Consider the following 22287-nt stretch of genomic DNA (forward strand, 5'->3'; position numbering starts at 1 on the left):
GAGTGCAATTCCAGACCTGAAGGGGACTACGAGCCACGGCCTGAGTGCCCTGCCGGTCTCTGACCAGTGAGCCTGATTCTACTTGGGGTTTGGGGTTTTGTGCTGTAGTTTTCTCCCACTCCGTCCAGGCCCTTCTAATGCGATCCTGTTCAGAGCAGTTGGTGGTGGGAGCTGGGCACCACCTAGTGTTTTCCAGTCTCAGGGTTGTGGAGACTGATGTCTGCAGCGTCTACTGGTCTTCCTGTGAGAGAGGCCAATGGTTGTATCTATGATCACTCACAAGGCTTTAAGACTCCAGTTGCGGCTCATCAAAATACCATGTATAGAACATTGTCTTTGTGAACTTAAGTGATGTTAGTTGACCTTGTCTCCTCCCCCCCCCCACCCAAAACTGTAGTCCTGATTTCCAGGTTCAAGACATTCCCTCAAGTTCTAAGACATCTTTATCAGTTTGTGCTATGTGTGTTCCACCACATTCAAGGATCTATTTGCAGCAAATATTTCCTGGGGTCTTAAGAGTTTGTGAGTGGCCATGTAAGGTGTAAATACCAATAGATACACAAAGACCCTCTGTCAGATCTCTGTGTATTCATGGATGTACCCCCACCTCCCCTCCCATACCTCTTCAGCCTGCACGGCTACCCAAGCATCTACTTGTAGATCACCACTATTGCGGGGTGTACATGTAACAGTATTGGCTTCTGTTGCCTTTAACCCTCCCAGTGCCTTCCCCTGCCTCTATCATCTTCCCCGGCCTCCCTATTCCTGTAGATTGCCTTCCCCGTTACCCAAGTTGACACATGTACACCCTCTAACCTATGACTTCCCTCCCCGCCCGCCTCCTAGTAACCATCAAAGAATGCTGCTTTTAGTGTGGAAATCTCCTCTGGACGTTCTACAATAGGGGTCTTATACGAGACTTGTCCTTTTGTAATGGACTCATTCCCCTCTGCATAATGTCCTCCAGGTTCATCCGTGATGAGATGCTACACAGATCCAGTGCTGTTCTTTGACTCATTCTCCCACAGATGAGCTTTGCATGACTTTAAATCCCATTTCCCCAGGAACTTCTGAAGTCCTCTTCCAGGCAGTCTGCTTAGGCTCGCTCACTTTTCTCTTGATCTTGATAACCAGAACTGAAAATTGGACCATCTCTTGGAATTGTGTGTGCTAAGTAGGAGAACCCAATTGCGTGATGATAGTGAATTCTGCACAGTTAATGCTTCCTGGTCAGATTTGGGTGCCTTTGTGGGGGGGGTGGGTCAGGGTGGGAGATGGGCAATGGATTGGCCGAGAAGGAGGTGCAAGAGCGTAAGAGGCGAGCAGGCCAGAATGAATGAGTCCTGGGAAGGAAGAGAGAGATGGAAGATGCAGTTGCTGGACTTGGCTGCAAAAATCTTCAATGTGAAAGGAGATAAAAATAGTTGCCTTGTTAGGACCAGGCTTGCGAGCTCCGAGGCCCACTCTCAGCTCAGTTGTTACTCAGAGGAGGTGGGAACACAACTGCTAGTTCCTGCTGTCAGCACACTCCTGTGAGAGCTGTCAAGGGATCATGGGCGGAGCCGATATCCCAGTCAGCTCCTGGCTCTAGCAGGGCGGAGAAAATGTTTTCCTCTCTCACACTCTGGATTTCAGCCCACCCCAAGTCAGATCCTGTGCACAGATGCAAAGCATGTTAGCCATCTGTCATATCATGTTAGCCACCACGGCTTCCTTCACACGGTGTTTCTGCACTTGGGGGGACAGCTCAGTAGGGGTACCCAATAGATAGCTTTGTTGTCAGGGGTCAGGATATCTAACTGTGGAGGGCAACAGAGCCTTGAGCTCTAACCCTAGCCTGCACCCTAATTCAACCGTGTGACTCCATGGGCGGTGTGCTGTCTCTGGACCTGTTTTCACAGCTGTAGGCAGGGTTCCGGAGTCTGGGTGGTGCAGGTAAGTAAGTGGTTGGCTGTTCATGAAACGGTTGGCCATTTAAACACCCTCAGGGGTGTGTCAGAAGAATGACCTACCAGCCTGCCTCTGAAAGAGCCCAGCCATGAACACCGAGGAGAGCCTGCTGTCGCCATGAGGTGGGACTTCCTCCACAGCAGCTGCCTTTCGTTTGGTCTCCACGGAAGTTCCCGATGCTCCTTTCATGTAGTTATCGCAAGGGATAAAGAAGCAGTGTCTCGTGGGACAATCAGAGCTGGAAGCACAGGGCATCCAGGACCAACAACGAGAGTAGCCATCCCAGCAGGGGAAGGGGAAGGCGGGGGAGAAAGGGGAAACCGATCACAAGGATCTACATATCACCCCCTCCCTGGGAGACGAACGACAACAGAAAAGTGGGTGAAGGGAGACATCGGACAGTGTAAGACATGAAAAACATTGTTTAAAATATAAATTATCACGGTTTGGGCAGGGAGGGAGGGGAACAATGAGCTGAAACCAGGGGCTCAGGGAGAAAGAAAATGTTGACCTGGAGAAGCTCTTGGAGAGGTCAGGTAGGGAAGTGAGGCTACAGGTCATGCTAATTGAAGGGTTTGGGATTTTGATGCTCATTGCCACCGAATTAGCTCCCTGAGACCATGGATAATGAGAAGGTGGCTCTGTGGAGGCAGTTTGATGTGTGGTCAGCCACTTTCCCTCTCACCTACTTCTGCTTTAAAGTGGGGTCATTAAGGCCCCGTCAGGGTAACAAAGACCATTTGAAGCCTAAAACTCATTTGCTGTTGTTTTAAACCTGTAAATCATATTCATACAAGTCCATGTCACTTTGGGGTTCGGCCTTTGCCCCGGATGAGCCAGAGCCCTGTCCACATGAGTTCTCTCACCCCTTCTGTCCCCATTCCCACCTCCACTTTCTTTCCGGCCTTCAGGCCTTCAGGCTCCACCCGCTGCCATCTTCTTTCCTTCCCACCGCCTTCAGCAGGGCACGCCTTATCTTGGTTTATGGCTGTTGTGGACAATATACCCAGCAAGAACGTGCACCAATTTTAGGATTTCCACGTGCACCATGGGTGACATTCTTAACGTTGTGTGGCCATTGTTCTCCTTTGCAGAACTGTTCCTCCACTACGGTACGTGCACTGAGCCCCACGTTCCGTGTCATCTCTCAGGGTGCTCTGACCCCATGTAGATAGTCCCACTTTTCATTGGTTGACACAGTGAAGTTCTTAAGACCAGGTCATTATGCAAAAATCGGTAGTCTGTGAAAATGGAGGATGACCCCGTCATGGCATCCCTGGCAAACCCCAGAACCATGGCCGCCCAGAGCCTCAGCTGTCACAGCAGTGTTAATCTTGTCAGTACTTTCACGCTCATTACTGACAGACAGATGGATTGCTGGTCGGATGGATTTTCCATGATGGTAAATGCAAAATGTCGGAGAGCGAGGCAGTTGATAAGTGAGGAGTGGGTATCATTTTTAAAGGGCACGATCCTCCAGGCAAACATTCTGCACTAGTTAAACCAAATACCTTTTTGGTTTCTAGAGGTGGTATTCCTGGGTTAAGGGTTAAAAATGAGCGCAGGGCAATCGTTGGTAGTGTTCGGCCAACCCTGTAGCTCCAGGAGAATGCAGCCTTCTAACAGTAGCCTCAACTGGCAGTGCTCAACTGAGGATGGAAGAAACCGAAGGCTGACCTCAGCCTTGGCCTACCTGCCTACGGGGCCCTTAGCAAGCACACAGCTGCCAGGGGCTGGCGGGCGGGCGGAGCTGACCTGGGCTGGGGAGCAGATTGTAGATGATCTGAAGCCCAGTGTGCCCCGTCCTTGTCTGCCGCTGGGCCTACTGTCCACAGCCTGATCTCCCCGACAAAGAGTGCACGCGTGTCTGCTTCTTCATGTTAACCTCTGAGCGCCGGTGTCTTCTCAAACAAGAGCAGGCCATTTACTTATTCTGTGGGCCTGTGGGGTCCTCCGCAGGCTGTGGACAGTGGCTATTTTTGGTCAGCAGGTTTTAGAGAAGCAAACAGATCATCTTCCACTCTGCTTTTGAGAAGAAAACCTGTTGGTCTCTGAAGACAGGCCCACGCCCTTTGTCTCTGAGGCTGAGCAGAGGAGCCTTGTGGAATCTTGGACTCAGGAGGGCTCCCTAGGGAGCTGCAGTGGGTGGCTGAGGCACCCTCCCAGATGCAGCCTGGTCTCAGCTTTTCCAACTTGCTTCTCTGTGTTCCCTGGCAATCTCCACATGACATCCACTTTGCCTTATTTGTGCTTGCCCCCTCCATGCCTAATCTGCTCCTTTTAGATCATTAACAAGATGGAAGCCCTGTTCCTAGATGGGATTCCAGCCACAGGGAGAAGGGCTGGGATTCCAGCAGGTGTCTTTGTGGGCCGTTGGGGTAGGGCAGTGACATGATGATATAATGTCACAGGGAACGCTGGAGAAGGGCTGTCTGACGAGGGGCCCTGGAGAAGCACCCCCACCCGCCATAGTGGGCCCAGGTGTCTAGCAACTTTTCCTGCTCAGACGTCCGGGATCACCAGGATGGGCAGTGTGTGTCTGGCACCCAAGACCCATGTGGGGTCTGCAGAGCCTTCCCGTGCTCCTCAGACTCCACCGAGCTCTGCAGTGTTGACCCCCGCTGACAACCGGAGGTGTTACATAAGCGTGGCGGAAAGGGACGCTTGCCATGTGAGGGAGATGGGATAGGCGGACAAGCAGCAGCAGCAGCTGTGAGACAGAGGGGTCTGGCCCGGAGAAGAGGAGCGCTGTTCTCTATTGGAAAGCGAGGGGGTTCCCGTTCTACAAACTACTGATCTTGGAGGTCAAGCTGTGCAACTGTCATCCTGTTACACAGAATGCTCTGGGCACACATCGCTGTGGGGCTGTACCAGCTGCCTTCTTGGTCTTGTGAGGTGTGGGCAGCTGCCTTGTGGCTAGGCACACCAAGCCAGACCTAGGGTGGTGAAGCGACTTAGCCAAGGCTGCCTTAGGGCAGGTCTTGAACGCAGGCCTCCTGCCTCCGGAGCCAGTGCCCCGCTGTTGGTGTGAAAGAGGCTGCACACAGGAGAAATGAAGCCCTGGCGTCCTGGGGCACAGCTGAACCTAAGCCGGCCACCCAGGACAGCTGTGTGATCTTTGTTCATACGAAATGGAACTCTACGGTGCCCTGGTGGCACTGTGGGTTAGGTGTTGACTGCTAACCTCAACGTCCGAGGTTCAGACCTACCAGCCCCTCCTTGGGAGAAAGCTGAGGCTGTCTGCGCTTGGAAAGATGTGCGGTCTCAGGAACCCTGTACAGGGTCCCCGTGAGTTGGAACCAATTTGTAGTGGGGTTTTTTGTTTTTTTTTTAACATTTTATTAGGGGCTCATACAACTGTTATCGTAGTGGGTTTTTTAAGACAAGGAAGCCGACGTCGCTTAGTGGTTTCCAGGGGGAGAGGAAGTGGGAAATGAGAGCTGGGGAATCATGGGAAAGGCCAGGGCGAGGGTGGCCTGGGGTCCCTGGCTGATGCAAATGATGAATGCGCTCCCTGCTGACTGAAGGGTGAGAGGTTGGGGTGCACCCGGAGATCCCTAAGCAGAAAGGCCTGGCGATGTGCACCCCCAGGCAGCCCGAGCCGTGGAGCACGGTGTGGCTCGTGACACGTGGGGCTGAGTCCCAGGTGACAGCCCATGGCTGCTTCAGGGTTGGCCGTGCAGTCAACCTCAGTGAACTGTATTCGTGAAAACAGCCCAGTTGGCAAATGTTACATATTTTTACCACAAACTCACCCTTCAAAAAGACAGAGAGCCCGGAAAAACTCTCAACAGGTACTAACCAAGTGTGTCGTGAGAAGTGTCTGCAATGAGCAGGAAGCGAGGGCCACGTGGTCATGCCACGGGATAGCAGCGGGGTCCCCAGGACGCGAGGGCGCTGCGTGAGCGCGGCTTCCTGTGTGTTCAAACCAGGTGCCAGCCGGATTGTCAGGCCTGTCGGTCGAGGCTCGAGGAATAAACCAAAGAAAGCTCATCCCGTTTTGTAACCTTCCTGTTTTCGGAAAGACTCCAGGAGGCGGCAGCCCGCAGTCTAGGACCTCAGCAAGCACGGCAGAGAAGACCTTCCGTGCTGTTGACCTCTCTGCAAAGGCAGGGCCAGGGGACAGCAGCACTTGATAGGAGGCAGCTTTCACTGTCTGTCGGGCTGTCCAGGGAGGGACTCGGTGACAGAGGACAGTGCCCAGCCCCCACCCCACATCCTCACAAACCCCAAGACTGTGCTTGGCCCATGGATGAAACCGGGAATTCTTGCCCCGTCCCTTTGAGCCTGTGGCCTGTACCTTCAGCAGACATGTAGGTGTGTGTGTGTGTGTGTGTGTACTGTTTGTTTTTAATCCCTTCTGATGCCATCACAAATACGGCGTCTCACCAACGAGGTGACTGAAACAACTGACTGTCCGTGGTACTGATCCCTCCCACAGGCCACCTGTGGGCATCGCCGTTTTTTGTCATCCCCCACAGCAGCTTGTCGTCTCACCTCCGACAGTCGCTCTTGACCTCGGAGTGAGGAGGAACGGGCCTGGCCTCCCGTGGGTGAGCAGAAGGCCAGCGCTGAGATTGGAGTTGTTCCGGGACCCATAGTCAGAGTCAGTTTGTCTGTGACTGTTCCCGCCCCAGTCTCCGTGGTAACCCCGGCTTTCCTGTTTCACACCCTGCAGATGTGAAGCCCTCCAACGTCCTGGTGAACTCCCGCGGGGAGATCAGGCTCTGCGACTTTGGGGTCAGCGGGCAGCTCATCGACTCCATGGCCAACTCCTTCGTGGGCACGCGCTCCTACATGTCGGTATGAACCCTGCACTCCGTGCCTCACGCGGCTCCTGTCAGAGACGGCCAATGGCTGTGGACACGGGCCTCGCGTTGGGTGGTGGAAGACAGCAGTCTGTGGGGAGGCGGGCTTGCGCTTGGACTTGGGAGCACGGTTGGCGTATTGGGATCACAACTCCTGCCACCACCTGCACCCAGAGGCTCCCCACATCTTGACTCTCATTCTGAAAGATGCTATGTGCCAGAAACCCTGGGCACCCTACCTGATGACCTGCAGAGCCTCCAAGCCAGCAGGGCCCGCATCGGCTCTCCTTGCCCATCGCATCGGCTCTCCTTGCCCATCAGTGTAAATGGCACCCTGCTCCCCTGGCTTCCCAGGAGAGGAACCTGAGCACCTGCATTTCACCTCCCTTCCCAGCTCATCCCTGCTGCCCCACGCATGGCTGCCTTAGCACCGTCTCTTCCCTTTCCTGGGGAAAGAGCCCCGAGGAGCTACGGCCTGTAGATAGCTTGTCCTCGGGACGTACTCGGCCAGTGGCGCCTGTTAGTGGAGAGCCTTGGACAGTGAAGGGCTGAGGCTGAAGGGGACAGAGCAGAAAGTGTTAGGGTGGGTGAGTGGGGGGTGCTCCCAGAGGTGGGGGCAGTCTAGAGGCAAGGCTCAGGTGCTTCCAGCACAGGCCAGGAGGGCTTCTTGTGCTCTTTAAAAGCACTTCGCATACTCCAGTGGTCTCCTTCGATTCATCTAATTATCTCAGGAAACAAAGATGAGAGCTCCCATTTCAGAGGTGAGGAAATCTAGATTGGAGGCGGTGAAATGGTTTGCCCACTGAGCCTTCAGAGGCAAGATCGGAAGCTGGTCTCCACCTTGCATGCCCTTACCTGCCTCTTGGTTGGCCTTTGGCAGCTCTGTGTGGAAGTTATGTCCACACCCTCGTTTCTTCTTGTGGTCCCCTACCTCAGCCCAGACCGGTCAGTGCCAACATCACTTCCCACCCTCTCCACCAGTGACCCTTCCTCTTTTAGAAACACACCCACCCACGGGTCCTTCAGCACCCACTGCTCACCACTCCTCTCAGTGTCCAGTCGCTGAGCAGCTTGCACCCGAGGGCCTCGACTGCCAGCTCTCAACACCCAGGAACGTATTGATCCAGGGTTTAATGGCTTGGTTTTTGTGGTTCTTTGGTCAATTACAAAACAGATTAGTTTTGGAGTTAGTGGAAATTCCTATAGAAGAAGTCAAAGTGAACACTAAAGAAATATACCATCGTCTGAATAAACAACCAAAAAACCCCCGACTCCCTGCCATCGAGTCAATGCAGACTCACAGCGCCCCCTGTGGGTTTCTTTTGAACAGTTTTATTGGCACATGATTATAATTTATTATAATTATAGCTTATCATACAATTCAATAGTTGTCTCCTATCAATAAGAATTGTGTAATCATTACCATATCAATTTTAGGATATCCTCCCTTCCCATGGTTAAATCACCTTTAAAATGAGTTGTGTAATCATGGTCAGTCCTAGTGCCTTCCCCACTCCCACCTTCCTGAAATCCCCTATCAACCCCTTGATAGTATCAGTTATTATCTCTATGCATCCACCCTGTGCTTCACACACTGGGAACCCCAACAGAAACAATGCAAACCCAAATCAAAATAAGGTGGTATGGATAAAATTATAATACAAAAACCAAATACAAATAGTGAGTAAGCAAGCAAATACATTGATGCAAATGATGGGGGTTGGAGTGGGGAGACCCAAAGCCCATCTGTAGATAATTGGACATTCCCTCACAGAAGGGGCAAGTCAGCCAGGATGCAGCATAGCATCGAGGGAACACACAACAGTCCTCTAGTTCTTTAATACTCCCCCCGCATTCTCATGACCCCAGTTCTTTCGTACAGATCCAGCTAGACTGGAGCATGTGCACTGATGGTATAGGTAAGAGATCTCAGCAATGGGAGTAGTGATTCCATGAGAGTAGGGGAAGGTGGGGAAAAGGGGAAACTGATTGCAATGATGAATGTATACTCCCACCTCCAGGGCGAGGAACAACAGAACTGTGGGTGAAGGGAGACAGCAGACGGTGTTAGATATGAAAATAATAATTTATAATTTATCAAGGGGTCATGGAGTGGGAAGCTGATACCAAGGGCTCAAGCAGAAAGAAAATATTTTGAAAATTATGATGGCAACTTAGGTACAGATGTTTGGTACAATTGATGTGCGAATTGTTATAAGAGCCATAAGAACCCCCAATAAAACCATTTATTAATTAAAAGAGTAAATTAAGAAAGAAAAGACCCCAATCAACATTTAAAAAGCCAAGTCAATGTGTGAGTCAGGGTTGACTAGAGAAACAAATTCACACACACACACACCCACACAAACATGAACTTTTATCAAAGAATAATTGTATATAAAGAGAACATCCCAGCCCGGTCCAGATCAAGTGTATGTGTCCAATATGCCTGACCCGTGCAGCACATCAATGATGTTGAATGTAGGACAGCCACAGGCCTGTAGCTGAGAAGTCTTGTGACTCCAGTGGTGGTGGAGCATCTCAGGGACCTGGCACATGTCTTCACATGGCTCCTCCACAGGAAGGTAAAGCAGAAAGAGAGCGTGGCCCACCTCCAGGGAGAAAGAGGCATTTCCCAGAATCCTTAGAGAAGGCCACACCCACACAGAGACATTATTGGCTGTGACCTGATTGACAGACGAGGCTCCACTCATAATACTCTCAGGTTGAAATGAGGTTGTGTAACTACCAAAGCCAGGGAAGAAATTGCTGTTGTGGAAGAAGACATATAGAACCAAAGCAGGTGGGGTCTATAGGGAGTCACCTGGTCAGTGTGGAGTGTGATGGGCATATTCAGGATCCCAGTGGTCTCTGCCTGATAGATAGTAAGGCTGTTGGAGACCCTTGCCTGTGGCTCAAGCAGATCCTCCAGGGCCTCAGTGTGACCAGATACTCTGCAGAGGGGGTTTGGGCTCCCCCTGTCCTCTGTAGCCTTTTACAAGGTGGGTGTTTGTACTTCTAGTACTGCTACTTCTCCCTTCACCATATTCAAATTTTGTAATTGTCGCCTTTGGATCACACATGTTATTCACAGACTCATTGTGTTACGGGAGTAAAAGGTCGTCTCTCTTGTGGAGCTGCTGGTGGTTTCGAACTGCCGACCATGAGGATCTCCATAGTCTGAATAGTAACATGAATTTCACTTAAGGTTTTTGAAATACGTGTGCTATTTAAAATACTGTTGTATAGCACTATATTCTCCCTCTTCTTTTTTATTCTTCTCACCAATAGCCACTCTTAATTTGCCGTATTTTACAACATCTAACATACATGTTCATTTGGTTTGACCTTCTGAGTAACACTGTACATTAGATTGTTGTTAGGGCCTGCCACGTTGATTTCGGCTCAGAATGACCCCATAGAGCTGCCCCACGCAGTGTCCAGACTGGAATCTTTACAGGGGCCGACTGCCAGAACTTTCCCATGGCACAGGTGGGTGGCTATGAGCCACCAACATTTGGGTCAGCGGTCCAGCACGTAACTGCTGCACACTGAGGTGGGTATTGCTACTGTTACCACCGTCATCAGCAGGCCTTTTCATAGACATGGAAACCGGCTCACAAAGTCTGAGTCCTGGAGTTGGGCTGCGAACGCAGAGCCCCTCCCTCCGCCTTGTCTGCTGTTCTCTATGCCCAAGGACAGCTGCTGGGTCAGTGGCAGAGAGGGTCTTAGAACTCAGCTTTCTGAGAACTTGCAGGCTGGAGCCCTTCCCACCCACTACACCCCCCTGGTGACCTGTGTCCTAGACCCTCGTGCCGCAGACCCAAGTGACAAGGTGAGCTTCTGACCCGTGCCTTGGTTGGCCTGCTGCACTGCGCAGGACTGTGGTCAGTTGGGGCAAAACTGGACCCATGGGCTGACATGGCAGTCAGGGCCCTGCCCAGGTGGGTGTGGTCAGCTCAGGGGAAAGGGAGGGTCAGAGCCAAAGGCTCCACCTTTGAGGACAGCCTCCGGGCCCAGGTGCAAGACCAAGTTCAAGAGGTTAGTGAGTTATGCACCAGAAAGGGCTGGCAGAGAGAAAGTGGAGCCTCCCTGCCCTTTGGGGCAGACCGCTCTAGCAGCAGGAAGCTTGGCTGGCCTGTAGCCCTCTCAGAGTCACGCACAGCGACTGACTGACTGCCCCTCTCTCCCGCAGCCCGAACGACTGCAGGGCACTCACTACTCGGTGCAGTCGGATATCTGGAGCATGGGGCTCTCTCTGGTGGAGATGGCGGTGGGCAGGTACCCCATCCCCCCTCCAGATGCCAAGGAGCTGGAGCTGTTGTTCGGGTGCCATGTGGAGGGAGATGCAGCCGAGACCCCGCCCAGGCCGAGGACCCCTGGGAGGCCCCTCAGCTGTGAGTTGCTTACTGTCGGAAGGTTCTAGAGGGTTGGTTATTTGTGCCCAAGTCCAAGACTGATTTCCAGGCCCTGGTGTCAGCAGGGTTCAGGGTGGACAGAGGGCCCCTGGTGAGTACAGGACAATAGGCTGTCGTCATCTGCTTGCCCCAGGCACGGGCCTACCTGTTTCTAGGCAGTGTCACATTGACCTTGCTTTTTAAGTCATGGCATTTTCCTGTTTTGGTAACTTTTTAAATTTTGTAAAATTCACCCACATAAAAATCCCTTTTTGAAAGCACAAAAACCTCTGGCTCTGGCTCTAGGCACCCCGGTGAGAGCTGTCACCACCTCCCATTCGGGGACATTGCCATCGTGTGTGTTAGCAGTCACCCCTGTCGCCTGGCAACCAAGAATCTACTTTCTACCTCAGTAGATTTCCTTGGTAGCGTTACCTATTTTAGCAACAGCCCTGTGTGGGCGCACTTCTAGCATCTGATATTACAGATGAGGAAACTGAGGCAGAGAGCAAGCACTTGGCTTTCCAAGACCGTATAAGCTTGTAGACAGCCGAGTCTGACTCCCAAGATGATCACTGTGAGGCAGTACCACCAGCCTGTGACGTGAACCTGACCTGAGGGAAGATTCTGGCCCAAACATCATCTTTGCATGTAGCTTCTGCTCAAAGGCTCTTGTCTGACCAGGGCCATCTGCTTCCTAAGGTCCACACAGGAGAGAGTGTGTACGGAAGGAGTTGTGGAGTGGATGATGGGGGAGGGGTCATTGAAAGGGCTGGTCCCCAAGGCTGGCCTAACCCTAGGGTCTTGCTTTGGGTTACACTATGTCCCCCCAAATTAGTGTTGTAAAGTCTAACCTGTCTGCCTGTAGCTGGAATTGCATCTTGGAGTGGGTCGGCCTTACCCTGTTAATGAGACAGGATCAGTATGGGTGTCTCCCGAGTCAGTCTCCTTAGAGATACAAAAGAGATGGAGCAAGTGTCCGAGAGACAGGAGGGAGGCGGGGGTCACCAAGGAGCAGGTGGTCAAAAGAGCCTGCAGAGAGACAGACAGCCCTCCTCTGCAGGCAGCACCCTGCCGGTGGACGGTGAGCCTCTCTCCGAGTTCAAGGCACCCGTGTGTTCTCTTACGGCAGCACTAGCTAAGTCGGGAAGGAGAAGCCCCGATTTGGGGAGAAATGAAAACCCAGGTCCGGGCACAGTAGCTCACGTGCTCCTCTCTGCACACTGTAAGGGCGGGCTGAAGGAGGAGGGGAATTGCATTATCTACCGACCCTTTCCAACACTCCCGATAGAGGCTCTGGGGCCGGCTGACTTGCTAGTGCCCTCTGTGGCTCTTCTGGTCTTTGTGACCTTGTTCTGGCTCCTGCTCTCACCCTGTCTGTTTCTGAGGAGGGTTTTCTTTCAGCTTATGGAATGGACAACCGGCCTCCCATGGCGATTTTTGAGTTGCTGGATTACATCGTCAATGAGGTAATACCACCTGGCTTCTCCCACCTGGGAATTGTCTGCTGCTCTCAAAAAGCCCACCACTGTGTTGGCTGGGGAACCTGTGGGCCCCAGGGGTCCCTTGCTCTGGTCTGTGTGAGATGCTCTCGGCTGGCTCAGAGCGTGCTGGGGTCCCTTCCCAAGGAGATGCCTTCAGGTAGCCCCGAGTCGTACCTCCTTCTCAAGATTCAGCAGCTCCACTCAGCCCGCTTCTGCTCCGCTCCTGCACGCACCCGGCATTTCCCACGAGCTGTGCCCATTTGGCTGGGAAGGAGTGGGTCAGAGAACAAGTCTCGAAGCTGTGTCAAGGAGGCATAGGAGGCACGGCAGATGCATCGGGGCTCCCTCTTCACCAAGAGCCGGTGAAAAGCCAAGAACACAGAACTGCCAGTGTCGAAGTAGACACGGGCTGACGGTCCCTACCAGTTGCTGCGGAACAAGCCTCGCTTACAGAGCAGTTATGTAATGTTAGCCTCCGTGTTTTAAAAGTTATGCATAGGAAGGGGACGTGAACATTTCGTGGGAAAGGTCAGGACAGAGGGCGGTTCTAACAGGAATTAGAAAGAGCCCAGAGCCCTTGACCTCAGGGCAGCCGCTGGCACCCACTGTTCTCTGCGGAGGAAGAGCTCCAAAGCTTAATCTTTGGCCTCAGCTCCGAGCAGGAACCTCGTGGGAGCCACAGCCGCCCTAGCACAGGGCCTGCAGAGGGCCCACCCTCCCGGGGCAGGTGGCTCGGGAGCACATGCTCTGGGACCTCGTGCTGGGCCGCCGCCCTCTGCTGCCAGTGCTCTTGGTGTGTTGCCTGGAAGGCCGGCTTCCTGGACTGTACAGCTCACAGCCTCCCAGGGCTGGCCCTCTGCCAGCGAATGAGTGTTCCCTTCACCTGGGTCTGCCCCACAGGCCCAGGAAGAGATGGGCTGGTTTTGGCATCCTGTGCCTCCTGCAGGGCCCGGTGATGTGCACAGTCCCTAGCTGTTGCTGCTAGTCACTGTGGCTGTTTCTCTGCCCCCCTTGCAAGATTGAGACCTGTGGAGCCCCAGAGATGACTTGGCCCAACCCCCCGTTTCTTACAAGGGCAAACTGGGGCAGAGAGGAACAGTGATTTGCTCAGTCACTAGAAGAATGAGTGGCAGAACACTAACCTGAGCCCAGTTTTAACTGTGACCGTGGTTCCAACAGGGTGACCAGGCAGGCAGCCAATGGCCCTCTCCCTGAAAGTGGGGGTTTGAGGGTGGGAAGGAGGTAGTCAGGGGATCCAGGCGTTTCTCATGTCTTCCATGTGTTTACAGCCTCCTCCAAAACTGCCCAGTGGAGTGTTCAGTGTGGAGTTTCAAGATTTTGTGAACAAATGGTAAGTGGACGGGCAGGGTGGCTTCCTCAGGCTTGCACCCACGCTTGCTTCTGCTGAACACGTCCATCCCGTCCTTGTCCTTGCCTGCTGCTCCTCCCCGGGCCAATGGCCGGAGGGAGGGATCTCCTGACACCACGGGCACCGCAGTGGAGGGGATAGCCGCTCTTGGCACGCGCTTCAGAGAGCAGCCCAGGGCCTTCTGATGATAGTCACCCACCGGCTGTGGGTGTGGCGCCGTGCTGAGACCAGGAAGAGGGAGCCGGCTCAGGCACACCTCACAGAGCAGAGCCCACATGCAGACGCAGCTCTGATGGGAACCCAGCACGGTGCTATCACACTTTCCCTCTTCCTTTCAGCCTCATAAAAAACCCTGCCGAGAGAGCAGATTTGAAGCAGCTCATGGTGAGTCCGTTCTCTTGCGATTCTTCCAGTAGCTGTTCATTCCCTTTCACTCCAGCCGCTCGGCCTGGTGCTTCCTGCGCTGAGCACTGCGGCCCGCTGGCCCAGGGCTGCAGCACCCTAAGTGCCAGTCTCCCGGGCCTCCCATCGGTTGAAAGGGAGCTGGCTGACACCAGCCGTGAGGGGAGGAGTGTGAGGTGGTGAAGGAAAGAAACCGGGAGGGAGGGAGCTTGTTTCTGAGACCGATGGCTTCCGTCACACTCTGCACATCCCCCTCCCCTCCTCGGCTGTGGGGGCTGGTACTGTCAGCACCCTCCCAGGCCCCTCGCTCCCTCCGTTTCTGTGGCAGCTGTGAGGTTTATAGAAGGCAGGCTGCCGCCCCGTTTCTGGCTCAGAGGTGAGTGTCCTCCCAGCCCGTGTGACCGGCTCCGAGGGCTATCATTGGCCCTCCTGTCTGGACCCCAGGAGCGCCTCCCAAGTGCTGCACGAGCTGCAACCCCGAGCCTCCAGGGCTCGTGTAACCAACCCCTCCTTGCCCTGTTCTCCCACATCCAGGTTCATGCTTTCATCAAGAGATCTGATGCCGAAGAAGTGGATTTTGCAGGTTGGCTCTGCTCCACCATTGGCCTTAACCAGCCCAGCACCCCCACGCACGCAGCTGGCGTCTAAGCGTTCGGAAAGCAGCGGAGAAGAGCCCCCGGCCATGTTGTTCTGGGCCCCATTCCCCTGCCTGCCTCCACTCAGATGACAAGCGATGACGAACACAGCATGTGCCAAAATTCTTCTTGTGTTAATTTTTACTGGTTGTCTTTACTCTTAACACGATGATTCTTCTTCTCCCAAGTGGATTGGCTGTGTGCTTGGGGCATTTTGTGTATGTTGATGATCAGAACAGGTGCAGTGCTGAATTTCAGGGGTGATTGTGGGCAGCCATTCTTACTGAAAACCATACTGCTGTCATCTCACCATGACTAGCTGGCCAGCCGTCGTCAGGACTCCCTGACGCCTCATGGTACTTCTTCTGCCAGGTGCGCCTCCCTCCGCCTGAGGCCGGCGGGCGCCCTTGGCCCTTCACAGGCAGCGCATTTGAAGCATGCTTTGCTGCTATGTCGTGAGCATCAGAAAGCGTACGTCCTGTTCCTTTAGCAGTAGTGTTTGCTTTTGATGTAGAATTCAGCATTTCCCACCGCATCTAGCCAGAGCCCCTCACTGCCACAAGACCAGGACTTCTCTAGCCCATCGACCGGGATGATATGTAGGCTTCTGGTTATATTTCTCTATTTATTTTGAAATCTGTGTGGAATTATTTAGTGGTGTTCTCGCTTTATGTTGGGATTAATGTTTCTAAAATAGATGAGTTATTTTGATTGTCACAAATGGATCAAGGCATTAAAGTGTGTCTGATTTCTTTCTCCTTAAATCCAAGTACTGATGCTATTGTAAACCAAGTGTGTATAGTGCCTAATAAAAATGATATGAAAGTCATTTTACTCATCTTAATCCAGCTATCTGACAAGTCTAATGTCTCATTCTAATAAATGTAGTAGCGAGTTTTAAAAAAGGGATGAAAGTTGTTTCCACAGCCTATGGTTTTCAGTTTCTGCTGCCCCTAGCCACGAGTCGTGTCATGGAGGGCAGTGAAAGCAGGCTGGGGAGCCCCTGGGGCCGGCCCTCTTCGGCTTCCAGTTTTCACCTCTTCTCACCCGTTCCCCTTCCAACCACAGACACCTGGAGTGGGGATGGAACAAATCCTAAGACCACCGCCACCGGTTCTTATTTTCCATACAGTCAGCCCAGGCCTGGGCTGCCCAGCTCACAGGGCAGTCTTGCTGATGGGCTGGCCGCTGGAGCCACTGCCCGCAGTCAGTCCCGAGCTGCTGCCCCATGTTCGGCAGTCGTCTCCCACCTTCTCAGTAACACTGAGCCACACCTGCCCGGTGAGGAGGGATGCCGCGGGTGCCTCCGAGGTCGGTGAAGTGTCGGCACACACAGCCGGGCCCTTTTCCTCTTGGGGTAAGATGCAGGTGCGCTGCAGGTGGCTGCCTCTCCCTTTACTTCTTTGAAAGGGCAGCGAACAGGGAACCAAAGCCAAGGTCTTCATAAATCATGAGACGCCTTCTTGTTCGTATGAAAACAACTTGGGGAAATGGTCTCCTGATAGATAGTCCAGCCTGGATCTACCAAGGCTTGGCTACAAGCCAAGGTTCTCAAAACTGGCCATGCGGCTGAAGCTAGTCATTTCTCCTCGCTGCACGCACCTGTCCTCAGTCAGATTCAACATAAACACTATGGTTTAAGAGCCACACGCTCCTCACACCTCCACTACCGAGAATATGTCTAAGCCCACGAGAGGAAGGATGGTTGGTGTAACCTAGTGCCTGACGCCAGGATTAAAACATTCGCTAAACACTCGAACGTATTGTATTTGCAGTTAAAAACAAACATTTCCCTGGTGTGTTTTCTCAGTTCTCAAGAATGTCTTCCAGAAGAGTCTTGCAGTGTTCTGGGTTCGCAGTGCCTGAGCCCTTCCTCAACTTTCCCTGCGACACAAACGCGCAGTTGGACTTCCAAACACGCCCTTCCTTGTTGGGTGCGGTCTGGCCGCGCTAGCTCACAGCAGCCCCATGTGAGCGAGAGCTCTCCGGGCTGTCTAGGCTATATTCTGAGAGCAGAGGGACAGGTCTTGTCCTGTGGGGATGCTGGGTGGATTCAAACCACCAGCATTCTGGTTAGTGGACAAGCAGTCCATCCATCCACACCACAACCCCCAACCCATACTCAACTCTAGAGAGAACCTTTCACACTGAGAACCGTCCCCTAGGGTTTCTGAGACTGAGTCCTTCTGGAAGTTGCCAGCCTGCCTCGTGGCTGCTGGAAGCAGTGACCTTTTTGGTCTTAGTAGCCCAGCGCTTCAATCACCAGAACAACTCTTGTCCCATATGGGCTCCTTAAAAACTTCCCAGCTTTTGAAATTGCAAGAGCAGATGTGACTGTCCTGAGAGACGGGAAGGTGAGATTTGCAGAAGCGATAAGGCAAGCCACAAGTCTGGTACAGCAAGAACTCAAAACCAATTTGTTTTCCACATCTGAAAAACTCACGCTTACACCGAATTACACTCCAAAATCTGCACCTTGTTTTTTTATTTAAAAAAACATTTCATATTGGGTTTTCCAAGAAACAGCTCATTTACCCTTCTGGCTACTTCCTTAGAAGAGTTCCTCAAAACTGCTCTCATCAAAAGGCAGTTAGGAAGGGGATTCGCATGCTCTTACAGGGCAGTTAGGAAGGGGATCCGCCTGCTCTTGCAGGGCAGTTAAGAAAGGGATCCACATGCTCTTACAGGGCAGTTAGGAAGGGGATCCACATTCTCTTACAGGGCAGTCAGGAAGGGGATCCGCATTCTCTTGCAGGGCAGTTAGGAAGGGGATCTTCTCTTGCAGGGCAGTCAGGAAGGAGTGCTGCCTCGAGCCTCTTAGGGTTTTGCTTTTGTTGAGCTGGGCGGGGCAGACTCATTTCACAAAATTGACAATGGTCTGAGGAGCTTCAGAAAGTTTTTAACTTGGGACTAAAATGGGATTTTCCCAGGATGTTGGAAGCCCCCTTGAATACTCAGTGGACAATGGGGACCTCGACTTCAACAACCAAGTCCCGACAATGCTTACTCTGTAGATGTAATTCCTTTATCATATACAACGAATCTCCCAAGCAGGGTGACTTCTGCAATGGCACCCTTCCTCTGAAGGCTCGGGACAGGTTTTAGACAACCCGCCACAATGCTTTCACCACAGGAAGAACGAACCCAGTTCTGTCGGTATCTGGAAACCAGCTCACTAGAATATATTTGTACGCATACCCCACACTGAAGGGTTCAAAGTGAGTGTGACCAGGCCACGTTTGGTCACCATTGACTTCCCAATAGCTCACTTCCACTTGGTACATCACTCGGATGAAATTCTGAAAGGGCGGCCAGGCGAGTACAAAGCCCTGGCACGAAGCTACTTTTTATTCACCGAACTCACGGCCATCAAGTCGATTCCGACTCACAGCGATCCTGTCGGGCAGAGTAGAACGGCCCCTGTGGGTTTCTGAGCAGTAACCTACTACATGCCCCTGCATACGAGAACAGGTTTGTTCTGACCCCCTGCCGAGAATCTTCTGACCCCCCAGATTACTGAATTTAGAATCATTTCAACAAGATCTCCAAGGGATTATTACATAGGCCAGTTTTCAGCAGGGTGTCAAATGAGGACGAACCAATTGAAAGAGCTACTTCAACAAGCCACTGTTGATTGGAACGCTGGCTTGTATTTAAACCCTGCCCTTATTGTTCCTGCCAGGCGTTTTCAATAGTGTCTCAGAGGGTGCTTTGCTGTTTTAAACACAATTACCAAATCGACCAGATCATGGACATAGCACCCCTCACATAATTTAATGCTCAGACACCACGTCTTAAATTTTCTGCTCTGTTAGAACATCCTGAAGTTTTGAGATTTCAATCGAGCTATTTTTACAATTGCACGGATTTTTCTGTTGTTCCCGTGCCCTTTCAAGCAGTCCGTAAAGCCCGAGGCCTGTGGAGGGTTCCTGGGCCTTCGGGATTAATGTGTGCAACAGCTCTTGGTCCTTTCACCCTTCAGGGATCTGATTCCTCCTCCTCCTCCTCCTCCTCCTCGTCCAGAGCTCTGCTCCTCGTGCTCAATTCCAGTGCGGTTTGGTTGATGGAAGCTTCGTTGTCCACGTGCTCGGACGGCGCCTTTGCCCAAGGACAGTGTGAAAAGCAATGCCACAGAGAGCACGTTTTGAAAAAGTCTTAAATTCAAATTATATTACATCTCAATTATTTATGATCCTTAAGAATTGTTTGGAACTTGGAGGTACAGCCACTTCCTATTTCTCTACATTCTCTCTACCCTGCTGCCCAAAGGGGGGAGTGCATACACAAACCCCAAATTTGATAGGCTATCACCTGATTTACAAACATGGCTCTTGTATAAAGTGCCAACAAGGGAATTGTACTGATTTTGATGAGCTGCTTTCCAATGGTTTAACCAGCAGACATATGGGAGAACAACGGAAACATTTAGAAAGAATATGTTCTTCCTGACTGCCTCGAGGGCACTTGTGAAGAGGGCTATTGTAATGGACATCAGAACTCAGTTTTTAACCTTTCCCTCTGAAGCTGAAGCCCCACTCCATTCTCTAACCCCAACACGAGAAGTCACTTACAAACCAGTCAGAATTCTGACATGTCTGCAAAGAGCTCCCTGTTCTCCCGGGTCACTAGAGCAGCTGGAGAGGATGGGGGACCAGGAGGGTAAAGACAATATATTAATAGTTAATAATAATAAAGTTAACAATCAAAGCATACCCAATAAGGTGTGCTCTTCCCTGACTACAAGAGTAACATATGGCAGGCAACTTAAGTCAAATTGAACATTTTTTTCCTACCAACATTTCCCAGAGGTCCTTGGGCCAGTAATGTGCTTCAAAACAACGTCTGAGCACCGAGCACCACACGAACATTCCTTTGCTAGGGTGACACTCGAGCTTACCTCTTGTGACCGTTCAGGTGCAGACTGCGAAGACGGCATTTCATCTCCTCTTCTAGAAGTGATCATTGATTGAAGGGCCAACTCTTCAACCTACAAGAAGCGAGTACAAGGCAGTTCCCTTACTCTTTCTCTGGGGTACTGAAGTGGGTGAAACCTATTCAGCCGACTATCAAAGGTTGGCATCATGTGAGGCAGTGAAAGCAGTTACAGTATCTGCTACTCTAACGACGGGCGGGATTCTGAAGCTTCCCCTGCCTTTTAAGGAAAGGAGTAAAGCAAGCCTTCAGGGTCCTGGGATAAAAGTACTGGGATCCCACTGAGCCATGACCTCTACCCCAGGCATTTCCTAGAGATCATCACACACGCACGCACGTGCATCCTTGTACAGGTATGGTGGTGACACGGAAGAGTAGCGTGAGCAATTTCATTTGTTCTGAAGGACACGCTCATTCCTTTGACAGCTCAAAGTCGCACAGCATTTTCAAGTTTATAAAGGGCTTTCCTAACGGTCATCAGACCCCGGGGAGCCTGGGTGATGACCACCTGACAGGGGCTGAAAAACCAAAGCCCACTCACTGCATTCCAGTCAATGCTGACTCAGCAACGCTGTAGGGCAGGGTCGAACTGCACACCTGTGGGTTCCCCAGACTTCTTTAAATTGCAAGTTAATACATCATTTCATAGTTCAATCATGTCTTGTACAGTTGCTATCACAATTAGTGACAACAAACAGACTAAACTCTTTACAGGAGCGGAAAGCCTTTCTCCCTCAGAGGGGCTGGACGTTTAGAATTAATTGCTGACCTTCCAGTTAATACCCAACAAATAACCAATTCGCCACCAGGGCTCCTACAGGGACTGAATTACGCAGAAGCAGAGGCTTGGAAGTTGCCTATGGGCAACTACAATCCTGACTCCTTGTAAAGCGACCATGAACTCCTAGAGGCTTTGGGTCAAGTCATCTTCCCCAGCCTTAGTGTCATTTTTAGCCGAGCGGGGTGGGGATCTGACAGCCCTTTTAACTTTGTAAGGCGCGATATAAGCAAGCAGGAAGTGAATGCTGTTGGGACTCAGGAAGATATCTGTGGGCAGGGAAGGTGTAGGCAAGTTCTCCTCCCAAGGGTGACCCAGGGGCCATCGATAGTTATGGGGGTGGGCATGTATTTGCCAAACATGTTGATTACTGGTTCACATCTTGGACCTGCTGGATCGAACCGCTGGCAATAATATCCCAACATCACCCTTCAAAAACTCACTGCCATCCAGCGAATTCCGACTCGCGGCGACCCTATCCAACAGAGTACGGGTGCCCCGGTGGGACTCCCGACACGCAGTCTTTGCCGGAGGAGACATCTGTTTCCTCCTGTAGATCTCTTTGTGCCGCGAAAAAGTTCGTTAACCACTAGACTGACGCCAGACAGCCAAACGAGGACGGAAAACGGGCAGCAGAGGTCCGAGCCCGTCCGGAGGGCAGGAAGTGACGCTCGGGGGGGCCCGCAGGGCGGGGCTTCCGGCCGGGCCGCGGGCCCCGAGCGGATAGGGGAGGGGCAGAGGCCCCGGCCGCACGGGTGAGTTACCTTGAGGCGGTTCAGCTGGTCGTGCAGAGCCGCCTTCAGCCGCAGCAGCGTCTCCTCCTCCTTGCGCAGCTCCTGGAGCCGGCTCAGCATCGTCCGAGAGTCACGTCGGCGGCCTCGGCGCGGCCCGGCGGGCGTGGGCGCTCAGTGATGACGCAAGCGCGTCGGCAGCCCGGAAGCCAACCAGTGAGCGGGGCGGGGCCGGCGGCCATATTGGGGGGAGCGGCTTCCGGCCTCCGCGCTCTTCTCGGAAGAGACGTTTGCCGAAAACTAGGACGAATACCCCAGATCGAGTCGACACCAACCCAGAGCGACCCCCCGGGGCAGGTAGACACGGGGGCTCCGCGATCCCAACACGGAACGTTAACTGTAAAACGAAAGCGCTTTTCATGCACGGGAGGTTCTGCGCCCAGGGACTCCTGGCAAGTATCTAAAAAGCCGGAGGGTGCACTCACTGCTCAAAGAGCAGTTGGTCCTGCGAGTGAGGCAGGTCCTCCGCAGTGTAATTCAGTCCCCCAACACCCCTGAAGCCAGCCTTCGCAGAGCAGAGGCAGGTAGATTTGGTGCAAGCTTGTACTCAACACTCACGTTACTAAAGCTGTGGGCCCTAGTGGTTCCGGGGAAAGCTAGTTCTACCCTGGTCCATTCCAGGTAAGTTCTGCATTATTTTAAGGAGTCTCAGAAGCAGCACCAGTTTTCCACTGGAGCTCCTAAATATATTTCCACCCATGTGCCCTCTTGTGGTCACGTGTGAAGCCCATACAGAATTCG

The 22287-nt window shown here is 52.4% G+C and overlaps 2 protein-coding genes across 3 annotated transcripts in view; one reads left to right on the plus strand and one right to left on the minus strand.

The window, feature by feature from the left end:
* Positions 1-15874, plus strand: part of MAP2K1 (mitogen-activated protein kinase kinase 1) — a 51645-nt gene extending 35771 nt beyond the window's left edge. The window contains exons 6-11 of one of the 2 annotated variants that reach the window (XR_006679656.1): positions 6629-6749; positions 10954-11155; positions 12560-12624; positions 13929-13990; positions 14347-14392; positions 14945-14991. Coding sequence is in view for 1 of the 2 variants with exons in the window: in XM_045285732.1 (XP_045141667.1) it covers positions 6629-6753; positions 10954-11155; positions 12560-12624; positions 13929-13990; positions 14347-14392; positions 14945-15058 (614 nt within the window). In the remaining variant the exon portion in view is untranslated. Of the gene's footprint in view, positions 1-6628; positions 6754-10953; positions 11156-12559; positions 12625-13928; positions 13991-14346; positions 14393-14944 lie in introns of both variants that reach the window. The other variant, XM_045285732.1, reaches the window with a different exon arrangement.
* Positions 15875-17500: 1626 nt separating this feature from the next.
* Positions 17501-21619, minus strand: SNAPC5 (small nuclear RNA activating complex polypeptide 5). Its single transcript, XM_030889074.2, has 3 exons — positions 21520-21619; positions 19943-20032; positions 17501-19143 (listed from the first exon to the last, which is right to left on the minus strand). Exons 1-3 carry the CDS (start codon positions 21607-21609, stop codon positions 19024-19026), a joined length of 300 nt encoding a protein of 99 aa, XP_030744934.1. The 5' UTR covers positions 21610-21619; the 3' UTR covers positions 17501-19023.
* Positions 21620-22287: the final 668 nt, after the last annotated feature.

The sequence above is a fragment of the Echinops telfairi genome, unplaced genomic scaffold (assembly GCF_000313985.2).
Source record: "Echinops telfairi isolate 266 unplaced genomic scaffold, ASM31398v2 ScPeMD7_7475;HRSCAF=8513, whole genome shotgun sequence".
Classification (NCBI taxonomy): Eukaryota; Metazoa; Chordata; class Mammalia; order Afrosoricida; family Tenrecidae; genus Echinops; species Echinops telfairi.

Excerpts from the sequence above, each read along its gene's own strand:
- SNAPC5 (XM_030889074.2), bottom strand. The coding sequence starts at position 21,609 with ATGCTGAGCCGGCTCCAGGAGCTGCGCAAGGAGGAGGAGACGCTGCTG. Across the intron at positions 20,033-21,519 it reads ACCAGCTGAACCGCCTCAAG|GTTGAAGAGTTGGCCCTTCA; the intron begins GTAACTCACCCG and ends CGCTTCTTGTAG. Across the intron at positions 19,144-19,942 it reads CACCTGAACGGTCACAAGAG|GCGCCGTCCGAGCACGTGGA; the intron begins GTAAGCTCGAGT and ends CCTTGGGCAAAG.